Raw genomic sequence first — 13567 nt, 5'->3', positions numbered from 1 at the left:
ACCACATTTGATGGGGTTAGAAGTTTCGGAATTGACTGACTTTTTGTGAGGATGGTCTCCATAAGCATTGGCTGCCAAATGCTACCTGATATATATTATATTTCATATATACTTTTATTATATTGGATTGGTTTAGGAGTAATCGGAATATTGATTCCTTGGATCAAATCCAATCCTGAAAAATACATTATATCAGATCTAATCGCTTAAAATGACATCCAAATCGGGCTCATAATAAATTTCTTATTTGATCCGTTCCAAACGGATCCCAATCAATCTATTGAAATCAATCAGGTTTGTTCATTCACCCATATGTTAGGCCCAACAGCAAAGTATAAGTGCACCTGATCCACAATATCAAACCCAGCATATATCTTCTAAGTTGCACCTGATACAACAAGATACCACAACAATAGCCAAAACCAAAACCCTAGAAAACCCGTTTGTAGTAATTTACTAACTTCTATGTCTGTCATATGTTCTTTACCAATTTATCAAACATGTCTAAATGTAACAGAGCCAAGGATGAATTGCCCAGGGGAACACCACAGCCCGGTTCAACCATCATCATGCATGATGCCAAAACTGAACCGCTGACATGGTCGTCATCACCCATATCTCAATGGATGACGGGAACACGATGGTTGGACCCATTATGCATATGACCCCCTCCACCTTGCATGTCCCCACCCATGTGGAGAGAGTAGCCTGAGACCTGATGGAACATGTCGTCGCTATTGGAGACACTAGTGACATCGGAGCAAGACGCACCCACATTGCCATTGTCAGACTGAGTAACTTCGGATTCCGAAATATTTCCACCCTTTTGAAGTAAAGCCAAGTCCGATGCATTTTGGCCATCAGAAGTGAAAGTTGGCTTGGATTGCGGCAGCTTTTTTGCGTCAAGAAAACGTCCACCAGATCCCCTAGCCCTCCTCAATGCATGAAGATGCCGAGACTCGTGCAGATATGGCTGCAAATTATGGAAAGTTTGATGAATGAGATTTTATGAGCTTTATCATAATTGTAAACAACCACTAAAAAATTATTTGAAGCAATTGTTATAATGTTTTGTAATTATAATTTGAGCCAAACCCTTGTTATGTTTGAAGAGTGTGGTTTAATCATTAATTGGGGTGTGATAAATAATTTAAGAAATTGAAGTGCAATACGTAAAAGTTAGCAGTTCTCAAACTGCCACGTAGGAATTGTGTCCCGTTCCAATAGAATAGGAATGGTGTCTACGTGGCTCCTTTTGGTATGAATTTAGAAGACATTGGGCCATAATCAAGCTGTTTTCTACATAACATGCAGCCCAATGTGTTTAATCTCCAACCAAAAAAGTGCCACGTAGACACTGTATCTTGTTATAGGAACGGGACACTGTTCAGGATAGCAACTCCTAAAAAAGGTGAAGGCGGCGTACCTTACGAGCTTTCACAACTTTGTTTTGAGCCTCGAGTTTGGCACGACACTGCCTCCTCCTGAGGATCCCACGGTACTGCTTTGCATTGACGAAGATGGGTTCATCTTCGGGAAGACTGAGAGGTAGCGGTACTCGTGCAGGTGCCATACCCACCATTTGTGGATGAATCTGCTTAAGTTGCAACAATAAATACATGATAGAAGGAAAGAATAATTGCATTAAAAAAATAAAAAAGCAGTTGAAATTCCATAGCAAAAAAAAGAAAAATCAGAATCTATATCAAGAGACTGATACCACTTGTTTATGCCATTGACCACCTATAATTGCATCTCAAACTCTCACTTTCCATCCACATTTATTCTGTCAAATGAATCCTACCATCAACGTTGTTTGAGCTTCATGACATAAGCTACATATTAATTGGTTACCAATGTCACGATTGTGGGATCCACTATAAAAAATTGTATAAGATTGTGGGATGCTTCAGAAAGTGATAGTTGATATTAGTCTAGACTTCAAAATGAAACAAAAAGCCATGGTAACTTCCTTCAAAGCATCTCAGGTTGAGGTGGAGCTGAAAAAGGAACATAAACAAAAGTAGATGCACATAGGCACAAAGCAAAAGTAGTAAACGACCTTTACAATGGCATAAAACATCTTGGAATCTCTTTTAAGAATTTTAAGAATATTAACAGATGGAATATTATTTATTGCATATTCACTGTAGTAAGAGTTTGCATGAATGCTTCAGCAGGTGATACTAAAGGAATAGTTGAATTATTAAAGGGAGAATCTCAAGTACTGTTGATTCAACCTGGCAAAGCAAAAGCAGATGTTAAACGATAAAATGTGCATAAACTTTAGAATGACAGAGATGAAGTCATGGAGAAAGAATAGTCAAACTAAATGAAACATAGAAACTAGCATTTTAACTTCAAGCATCACCAAGAAGTGAGTGCAGAAGTCAAAACAGATCAAATGTTAACAAACTTTGAAGATTGCAAATGGCACGAAGGAATGAAAAATTAAGATATGTAAACGACTCTTTTAAAGAATTGGACGACTACACATGCATACAAGGAGTGGAATATTTATTTTTACAATAATTTTTCTAGTATGGATTTGTGGGGCCCACATCGAAATGAATCAAGGAGTAATTCTAGGATGGTTTTCTCACAGAAAAAGGGTCCCCCCCCCCCCCCCCCCCCCCCCGGTTTTAAATTGGTGATATTAGGTTTACCCCCCTTGACTGTAAGGCAACGTTTCTTTTTCTTGATGATTTAATGGTGAAATTTGTTAGAGAATAAGATGCATGAGATACACTATATCATTGTTAATGTATCTCATCACAAATGGAAGGTTGTGATGAAGGATATTCTAGAATATATATTGATATTTAGAATATATCAATTGTTATATTCTAGAATGTTTATATTAGGTAGTTTTCATATATCTTGGTTGATGTAATGTCTATAAATACCCTATTGAGGCTTTTGTAATATCATCTAAGAAATCTCAATAAATTTCATATTTCTATATGGTATCAGAGCTCAAGCTCCACTGCGCACATCGATCTTGGTGCGCCGTTCTTCGACGATGGTGGTGACGCCATCGCCGAACCTTAATCATCTTGTTTACATTATTAGTAATTTTTTTCAATAAAAATACCATCTTTCTCTATGTTCCGAACCTAAATATCTTTTATTTTCTTCTTTGCTATTATTTTAGGTTTTTTGTTTTTCCAATAAAAATCACAACTCCTTCTATATCTCTACAAATCTCCCAATTTCACACATTCATGTTACACTATCTCATTTAACGAGAGTTCTTTCATTTAAATAGCACAATCTTACTTTTTATGCTTCTGAGAGAGATCATGATAGATTTGGTCTAATAAGCCACCGGCTCTGACAAACTCAAAAAGAGCAGGATGCGATAATGATTGACTTCATAGACAGACAGTGACTACCAGCAAGCACGATTGGCACTTTGACGATCAATGAACATATCCATTAATGAGATCAAGCAATTATTCAAAAAAAAATCAATAGCATATTCCTTTTTCAAAGGACCATGCAATTGCGGGAGGATGTTAGAAAATAAGATGCATGAGATACACTGTATCATTGTTAGTGTATCTCCTCACAAATGGAAGGTTGTGATGAAGGATATTCTAGAATATATATTGATATTTAGAAGATATCAATTGGGATATTCTAGAATATTTATATTAGGTAGTTTTCATATATCTTGGTTGATGTAATGTCTATAAATACCCTATTGGGGCTTTTGTAATATTCATCTAAGAAATCTCAATAAATTTTATATTTCTACAAAATTTGAATTTTTTTCCAAGAAAAAACAGTCAAGGAGGGTAAACCTAATCTTGCATTTTGCAAGGGGGTAAACCTAAGATCACAAATGTAACAGGGGGGTGTTTCTAAAATAACAAAAAAAAAAAAAACCATTATGTACCATTTATTTAACTGTTAACTTTGAGTCCATTTTTCATAAGGTTAGAAGTTTATATTGGGCTGATTTTTTGGTGAAGAATGTGCCGATTGCAAGGAGATCCTCACCAAAAATAGCAGCCCCTTGCATCAACCGCAAGTGAGTCTCGTGTAAACACAACCATGTAAGTATGTAATTTTTCCATATACAGTTTGATCCTCGCCACGAACATAACAAACAATGGTGTCTGGAAGTATCTCATACCACCCTTGACTACATGATCACAATCTCCTAAAGTCGCTCTGTCCCACCATGGGAGACAAGCTTTGTAATTAAGTGGATACCACTCTAGTGGTTGCAATGGCCTCATTAGCCATACTTATGTTACCTGATTCGTGGGTTCGCAGTTCGTGGTTCACCACTCGAGAATGCACCCGGTTCGTAGGGGTAGACGGAGATGAGGGCATTAGAAGGTTGGAATGATGATTGGGGTGAAAAAAAAAAAGACATAGAAGATGACAGATTTGGAGAAGAAAAAAATCAAGTTTTTAGATGAGGGTTTTCGGTCATTGGTCTCTTAATCAAACAGGCATGCTATCAACTTAAAATTTTAGGGGGATATCTCAAAATTATCAAATTGTGGAAGGAGATATAAAAAAATTAAAGTAGAATGAAGTTTGCTCAATTCACTAGATTGCACGAACCCATTGCGAACTGATTCGGTTTGAACCAGTTCGCGGTCAGTACTTAATAACAAATTGAGTAACTCTGAGCCATATCACATGCTCGGCCTAAACATTACTCAACATTTCTCGCTCGAATTTCCCCAACAGAAAACAAAGAACTCATGAACCTCTCATATCAGCCAAATAAGTAATTGGCAGTAGGTGAATAGTAAGGGAGTTCACAAAAACAAAGAATGTCTGGGGAAAAAAGGCACCAAATGGGAATAAGTTAACCAAACAAAGTTAGTTTTGTAGTGATTGCATACATTCAAGAAGCAACTTCTGCAATCAAAAACTGAATTTTGGAAGAATTTCAACAACCCCAGAAAATTTCCAACCATTAGTCTCTAATCTTTATAGTAAGAAACAAACCTTGCAGGAATTATCCGTAATTCAATGGTAAAGATAGAAGACAAGATACATGATGATGATACTTACACTAGTCTGTGGCCCATAAGCAGCCCAAAAGCCACCAGAATATGGATCTGTATAAGGGTATTGAATGCGAGCCTAAAATGAAAATGATGAGAAGCATTAGATTCCGTCACACCCCAAAACCAACCACCAACATAGATGACACCCTCTTACCATTGATTGGTTATAAGCAACTTGTGATAGGGGGAAGGTAAAATCTTGAGCTCCATGTGATACAACTGATTGCATGTGGCCTTCCACTTGCCTCCCATAAGTTTCATCATATCCTGAGTGAGTGGATCAAAATCTAAATGAGACATCTTGCTAACATGACAACAAGGAAGATATGCAATTAATTCCTCACTTGAGAACATGGTTTAAACTACTAGAATGTATCAAAACATTGAATGTTTCGGGAATGTATCGGTTTGTATTGAATGTATTGGCCAATACTGTATCGGTTTTTTCATTAACCGAAACATTCAATCGATACGATATTTTAAACCTTGCTTGAGAAGAATTCGGGAAAATTTCATCAAAGACTGATGAAAAACACTAGGGTCGCAAGTTTGTCTGGTGAAAAAAGATACTCGTTTATGAATACCATTAGGATGGAAATGAAACAAGAGCAGAGTGGAGAACGTGAGGTAAAAAGTGGTAGCAATTAAAAACTAATATATGACTATAGGCACCCAATAAAAAAAGGTGGACTTTGAGATGGAGAATAAAGACCAATGATATGGACCATTCACAAGGATGACGGGAGGGGAAAAAAAGGTAGAAGAAGACCACATATCTATGAATCCGCTCCATAACTGAAAGGAAAGTGTTTTGAATTAAGAAAAAGCAGAACATGAACCAGTTCAGGAAAAGACCATGTTTGTTCATTGGAAACTCGAGCCTTGCAAGTTTTATTCGATATAGGCTTCTTGTTAAGTGAGGCAAAAAGCAATTAAAAGGAAATTTATAGTTATAGAGATCTTAGATTAATTTTAAGTAATTTGACCCAATGATATTAATCACTATATAGAAGAATCAACTACTAACAAAAGTTTTGAGTCAAATCAAAAGCATGTCTCGGCTTCTTAACCATAAAAAACCATGAGCCACATAAAATAGATCAAACTCCAGAAGTTTTCTAAAAATCAACAGCACAGACATGCAAACCCAACATGGGAATACATGTGTCATCCCTTTTCTCAAGATCTTAAATGCAATATTCCAGTCTATTCTGGATTTTTTTTTAGTGTTTAAGAAACAAGATGGAGAGAAGAATAGCTTTTGTTTCTAAAAAACGATGGTTAAATAAATAAAACCTCAGAAAATTATGAAGATAGAAAATGACTAGTGGAATTCGGCCAAGAGCGTCGAAGTCATGGCCGATATTAGTTTCTGAGCATTTCCTTAAACCATGGGAGTCTCCTAGTCGTACTCCGTAATGTTTCTACTATCTTTCTTGTTTTATTTTTCTTCAAATCCCATCATTATTATACAATTTGTATAACCCCAAAATTGACATAAATCCCATTCAATCAATCTGTGGACTAAAGCCCCATTCAAATCCTTGACACCCGTTGTCCAGAAATTTCAGAAAGCTCCTACGTATGTACAACTTTTCACACAAGCAATACCTTGGCTTAAACCCCATTCAAATCTATAAAACCTTGCTAGAAAAATTTTGAAAAGCAAATATTCAGGTAGAGTTTCCCTTATCTTATCCTATCTAAACAGTCCAAAACCTAAACCCTAGACTTTGCAAGACTAGAATGTTCTAATGACCTTAGATTTAGATTGAGTACAGAGCTTTGCTGGTTAGTGAGACTCCAAACTCTTTCTTAGTTCATCCTTTCTATTCGGATTTATCTGCCTGTTAGAAAATCTTGCTATTCCACGCTCGGATTACCTTATTGTCTTGATTTGGTGGCCCGAAATTTCTTCTAAACAACCTTTTCCTCTTAGGCGAACACCTTAAACCATGTTTTAACTATTGATCATTTGATTTCCTCCAAGAGGATCAATGTGCATGCACGACATGTGTTGACTTCCTCCTTTCTAGATTTTGGGATTAGTCGGACTTGCCCATGGTCAATGGTTGATCTTCTTCTTAGGTAGGCTTCACTTTTTCTTCAAAGGTAATAATCTTTTTCTTAGATAGAATTCATTCTTTTTTTCTTCAACGGTAAGGATGATTCTAAAGGCCTCTAGATTTTGAAAGCTGTTAGGTGTTTAAGAATTGGGAGGAAACAAATACAAGGAACTTGAAGGCAAGGAGATTAGACATTTCAACTATCATTTCCAATATTGAATCACTAATTTTCCTTTGCACTAAGCAACTTTGCAAATGCAAAGGTCTCTTCTTTGAGGACTTTGTGTTTAGATAGGACATTGTTGTATCGGGTATTGAGTTTCTCTTGGATTAGCTTTTATTTCTTTGCTCAACTTAGGATCAAGGTTTAAAATCTTGCCTCGAGGCAATGTTTCTTTCAAGAGAATAGCCAAAACAATCCCAACCGAAACATTCTGAGACAATCTGAAACAATCCAAAACAGTTCTAAAATATTCAATGCTTCTAAGTCAAAGTTTCATTCCAATCTTTCCCAAAACAGTAACGTTCCACCGAAACAGAACAAAACTTTGAAACATTCTAAAGAAGTTACCTTGATCTCAAAAAAAAAAAAAAAAATTGGTTTCTTTTCTTGTTATGATTGCATCATTTTTCTTCTTTCAATGAATTTTACACATAAAACAGGTCCTAATAAAAGCATTATCTGCAAATTATACGATGATTTTAACCACCAGATGGCCACCACCCTTTTATCATTACAAAGAAGCTAGAAGGTATGGCCAACTTTTTGTGACATTCATACTAAGTATGTTCTTTCCTTAGAAGGCGTACATTTTCTGGATATAGTTGGTCAACATAGATTTTAAACGTCAAAAAAGTTTCTTCGAAGACTTTCCATTCTACTCACCCCTTTATGTTGGGGCATAATAAAGTTAAAAAATAGGAGGATCTTGAAAAGGGAAGGTGAAACCTTTCTTCGTGTCCCGAAATCAAGCTTAAGTTGATTGGGTGGACCTTTAATGTAAAAAAACATATTGACATTACGAACTAGAAGACCTTGAGGTCCCCTGAAAACTGAATGTGGAAAATAAAGGCTTAAAAATGATTTTGGCTCATAGAAAAATAGATTCGGGATGGGTAATCTGGAGTAAAACTTTGAGATGTAATCGATAGGAAATAATGGCTGGAGAGGTATTGGGAGCATTATTTGGGATAATTAGGTAAGTTCACTCGTCATTCCAATACAATTAGGTTATAAATTCAATCAAGGTTAAAGGTTTGAAGTTGTTCATAACAAACTTTTCTTCTCTCTTCTCATTAGAAAATGAAAATATTGATTTATGAAAATAATAGAGAAGTGAGTATAATTAGAATGATTGGAGATGCCATTGAAGTAGAGAAATTTATACCAGATTGGGCTGAAACACATTGCCCATTTGGGTTGCCTCCCCCCACAGCGACCACTTTGTGGTGTGATTGACCAGTTGACTGTGTTGAGGATGAATCATGGTCTTGCAATTGAAGACCAAATTGCTTGGCACCATGACAGGGTTGACGTGGAGAGTCCATGTTCAAGCTCAAACCCTTTGATAGGGAAGGTTGTAGAACTTGTGATCCAGTTGAATTCCACCACGATTGGCAACTAACAACATAGGGAGCGCTTGAATGGACAGAAGTTTGATCAGACTCTTTTTTGGATGTGTTCTGCATTCTTCTTGCTTTTTTTACTAACTCTTTCAATGATTCTCTGAATTACGATGCAAAACCTTCCAAAACCTCACCACTGTTTTGGAAGAACTCTCCCACTTTCTTCAAAGTTCCTGCTCAAAGAAATCCCAACACAAATAAGTTTTAACCAGTAGAAAATTTTCAAACTTGACACCCCTCCCTCAAAAAATTACTAGAATGTATCCTCAATTAACATATAGCTATCTACGACAAGCAAACAAAATTTATAACGAACATATTAAGTAATGAAAGTGGCAATCTCTTAAGCAAACTAATAAAAATAATAATAACTTGGCTTTCAAAACGAAACCCTGGAAAGAAATGAAGAAACAAAAGACAACTATCCATGAAATGTGAAGTACCATGACCAAAAGACAATTATTCAGTCTTTCAATATGGAGATAACTGTTTTATTCATCACAGTAAAAACAAAGATTATTTGAAGAAGTAAAATAAATAAATAAATAAATACAAAAGACCTCACAAGTAAATATATACATATATTAAAACACAACGGTGGACGCCATTCCCTTTATCCCCCACATAAAGAGGGTTTGGGATTTAATTTGCTAGAATCTCGAGGACGACGTTTAACTTTACAGTTTATCCTATTCTCCTCTTTTCCAAGAATACTTGTGGAGGAAAAAAAAAATTAGTTTCGCCCGGACCATTTATTTGCACCATCAACACATATCTCAAGGCAGAAACATGGAGTTATTTGGGTCGGGAGTTGAAGAACCAAAAGGGTAGGAATGTCAGGGGCAAAGGAAGATCAGCATAAAGCAAGGGGTAAAGGAAGGACAGGAACAAGAAAATATAAAGTCGGGAGAATTCAGGGTCAGAACCAGAAGACCCAAGGTCAAGTTTGGAACCAGAAGACCCAAGGTCAGGGTTGGGGGAATTCTCTCTTGAATGGTGTGTCATAACGGATCAAGCCAAATCCCTTATTTGGTGGGATTTTAGCGTGATTTTGGAAGGATTTCGTTGCTAGAATGTTACCAATTCAAAATGGACTCCAATTTAGCAAGATTTCTTAATTTGGAGGTAAGAAGGGAAGTTGTAATTGAACTAGAATTAGGATTTCTTTCCTAGGTGGGATGGTTTTTTTTCTATTTAAAGAAGGCTAAGGCCATTGTGAAATAGAGGAAAGGAGAAGAGGAAGGGGGAGACTGAGGAGGAGACGTTATGTAACCGTGAGATTTATAGTAGAACGGCTCCCCAAGCTGTGGATGTAAGCACAACGTGCCGAACCACATAAAAAACCCTTTTGTGTTCGTTCTTTTTTCATTCTTCTTGCAATTTATTGGTGAATGATCTTGCTTCAAATCAAATCTCGAGGTTAATCACAAATTCGGTCTCTACAATACCCTTTCAACTTTATTGCATTTTCTCTTATACCCCTTTCCAATAATACCCCTCCAACTTTATTCTCTTTCCACTCATACCCTTTTCCAATAATACACCTCCAACGTTATTGCCTTAACCCTTGTATTTAACCTATTGTCAAGAACACTTTATTTTTCCCTTAGAATATTTCATCTCCAACCTTAGGTTTGATGACAAGATCACCACTTATTATCCATTCAAGATCACCACTTCTAACTTTATTGTTTTTCCTCTTCTATTCCTTTCCAAGAATGCCCTTCCAACATTATTGTCTTTTGCCTACTACCTCCCTTTTTAATAATACTCCCCCAACTTTATTGTTTTTCCTGTTCTACCCCTTTAACCCCAAAGGCGATGCCAACACATGCAAACTCTAGTTATTAATATTTCCAACCAATTAGAGCATAGGTGATTGTGTGTGCTTATATGCATGTACTATTTTGTCAAGTATGTTGCTATAGATAGCTAACTAGGTTTTGCTTCATTTATAATGGCAATTGAAATCATGTATTAAAGTAACTACTATTATTATGTTTAATTTATAAGTATTTTCTACAAGCAATTTACAAGTCGTGTTGTTTTTATAAATTTTATCAATATTTTAAGAATATTTATATCAAAATTCACTATTCATCTAAATATTTTGCAAAATGAACAGTTATCTCAACCAAAATATATATAAAAAAGAAACTATCAATTAAATTTTGTGTCGGACCTTGTGGAATGGAAATATTTTGGCATATTTCATGAAAATATATCGAAAGTTTATATACAACCTTAGATTTTCATTATGAAAATATCAGGATAAAGTTAAGTTTAGATAAATAAAACATGGAGAATATCAACCTAGCTATTTCTCTCATAAAATCTCATAGAAACTCTCCTACAAAGGACTCCATAACCCTAGTCATCCACAACTATAATAACTAAATCAATAAATTTATGACAAAATATTGTTCTCAATGTGCTTACTGACACTTGTAGAAAACCAATGAGACCCCATGATTAACACATCCAACCAATCTGGATTCTAAACTCAAACAGATAACAAACCCCACAATCTTAGTGTTGGGTAACAAATCACCCCATTAAAACCTCTCTAAATAGGCATTTTATATTCCTAGAGACTCATCAGAGAATCTCATCTATGAAGCATTATCAGGAAAAAGAAAGAAAAAAAACATTTGGCATGCAAAACTAAGAAACCTGGAGAAACAAACCATTAAAGCCATAAAACGAATCCAATAAAACACAGATACAACAGACAATCTTGCTCAAACACCAGCCAGATTGATCTCAGTAACAGAAAACTCAACAACCCATTGATTAACACATCAAACTAAGCAAAATTACATCCATCATCACCAAAAAAATATATCATAAATTTTAAAAAAAAATCAAAAAAGCCTAAAACATACCCAAAGTTAGAACTAAAACACCCAAAACTAAAAACCCATAAACAACTTAAAAAAAAAAAAAATCTAACAAATATTCCCAAAACTCCTTTGTCCTTTCCCATGCTTCTACAACAACAATAACATGATCACATAATTTCGAACTCCAAAAATATTCAAAAAAAATTTACAAAACGAATAGGAAAAATGATCCAATCATCAACTATCAAAGCTCTAAATTTACCTTCATTACTTTAATGATAAGTAAAGAAAAAGAAAAAAAAATGGATAAGAAGGAGAGAATAAAAAATATATAATAATAAAAATAAAAGTTAAAAACAGAGAGAGAGAGAGAGACCTTTGGGATTTGGTAAAGTAAGGAGAAGTAATGTTGGGAAGCATCTGGGCATGTCTCCTCACTTGAAACCACCCATTTCTCTCTCTCTATTTCCTCGCTTTGTTGCTAATAAATCTCTACCATCTCTAGAAGACAACTCTCCTCTCTGTTGCTTTGATTTGATTTGCTTGACACCTTAAACATACACATAAATAAAACCCAATAGGAATCACATCCACCACGCCTCCCTTTCTTTCTTTCTTTCTTTTTTTATTGTTTTTTTTATTTAATTTTTTTATATATATTTTAATGTTTTTTTAGTTGTTTAAGTAAGCATGCCAGACTTTCTCACTCTTCTCTCCTTTAATGCTAGCTCAGACATCAGCCGCCCTCCTCTCTCTTTCCTATTTTTTATTTAATTAAAAACATGAAATTTGATAATTTCTTACTTATTCCCCATCAGAGTTTTGTCTAATTTCGAAAATACCCCTCTTCTAATGTCGGCAATGGGTTATTACCCAATTAATCCGACCCATATTATTCAGGGTTATAGAGAACTACTATTGCCGCACCAACTGTCACTAACGCCTCACCAACTGTGTGCAATTCTTAGGAATTGGTTTGACATTAGTAAAACTTGGTGTGGTAATAACAACTCTTTTTTTTAATAGATTAAAGATTTTGATAAAATTATTGTAATTATTGGATCCAAATTTATTTTAAAATCAAGAATTCAATATATAAATATGGATAATACCCGAACAAAACATCCCTTTATTTCAATTTAAAATGGTAAATCGATAATGAGGTATACATATAACTCAAAATTATGATTTTTTTTTCATTCTCGTCACAATGATTGAGGTATATATCTCTGACTCGAATATCAACTTAAAATTTAGGTATGAATTGAATACGAATATGGATATATACTTCGTCCAACCCACACCCGAACTATTGCCAGTCCTATTCATAGTCACAAAATTCTTCAAATTTTTCAAAAAAATCATAAAATTTTCCTAATTAGGGGTTAATAGATTAGTTCAATGAATTAACAAATTAATCGACGAATCCTTAATCCATCATGGAATATGATAATATTTTTTACTCTTCACCTCCAAAATTTTAGGTTTTTCCAACATTCAAACATTAAAAAGGAGATCAGATTTATTGAGAGATTGAAGATGATAAGTTTTGGTAAAAAATTCAATAAAATATTTTTTTATAACCTTCGAAATTTTACCGACTTTTTTTAAATGTAGTCAAACTAACTGAATTAAAGCCCCATCAGAAATATATCGAATTCAAACATTGTAATTATGGTCCTACTTAAGAGATTAATTACCTATAGATGGGGAAAAAAAAAAACTTGACCTGAATGAATCACTTCGAACAATTGAAAGAATTATTTTCTTTTACATGAATTGGAGAATATTTGAGTAACCTTGACGTATGCCCATAGACCTTGATTTCCTCTTAATGGCCAATGAAAAATATAAAAAATCCTTGAATTTTTTTTATAGGGGATGTTAAATTATATTTTGACCCATTTTTCAAATTTGATTTACTCCATGGATCCAGACCCGTTATATTCAATTTTCACTCAGATCTTGGGTCAAATCCGGCCCATTTTATACCCTT

At 34.8% G+C, this 13567-nt stretch overlaps 1 protein-coding gene across 1 annotated transcript; it reads right to left on the bottom strand.

Annotated features, from left to right (window-relative positions):
* Window positions 1-213: 213 nt before the first annotated feature.
* Window positions 214-12176, bottom strand: LOC147410424 (nuclear transcription factor Y subunit A-3-like). The gene is made up of 6 exons (XM_086435302.1): window positions 11948-12176; window positions 8491-8901; window positions 5191-5303; window positions 5041-5112; window positions 1427-1594; window positions 214-973 (listed from the first exon to the last, which is right to left on the bottom strand). Exons 2-6 carry the CDS (start codon window positions 8789-8791, stop codon window positions 620-622), a joined length of 1008 nt encoding a protein of 335 aa, XP_086291428.1. The 5' UTR covers window positions 8792-8901; window positions 11948-12176; the 3' UTR covers window positions 214-619.
* Between the last annotated feature and the right edge of the window lie 1391 nt (window positions 12177-13567).

The sequence above is a fragment of the Akebia trifoliata genome, chromosome 1 (assembly GCF_017979445.1).
Source record: "Akebia trifoliata isolate Shusen 1 chromosome 1, ASM1797944v1, whole genome shotgun sequence".
In the NCBI taxonomy this organism is placed as follows: domain Eukaryota; kingdom Viridiplantae; phylum Streptophyta; class Magnoliopsida; order Ranunculales; family Lardizabalaceae; genus Akebia; species Akebia trifoliata.
Note: the sequence above shows the minus strand (reverse complement) of the source record. Positions and strands in the feature narration are given on the sequence as shown.

What these genes read in the sequence shown, in the direction of transcription:
- LOC147410424 (XM_086435302.1), bottom strand. Translation starts at nt 8,791, where the DNA reads ATGCAGAACACATCCAAAAAAGAGTCTGATCAAACTTCTGTCCATTCA. An exon ending in ATGTGTTTCAGCCCAATCTG is followed by an intron (nt 5,304 to 8,490) that starts GTATAAATTTCT and finishes CCACTCACTCAG; the next exon opens with GATATGATGAAACTTATGGG. An exon ending in AAGTTGTGAAAGCTCGTAAG is followed by an intron (nt 974 to 1,426) that starts GTACGCCGCCTT and finishes CATAATTTGCAG; the next exon opens with CCATATCTGCACGAGTCTCG.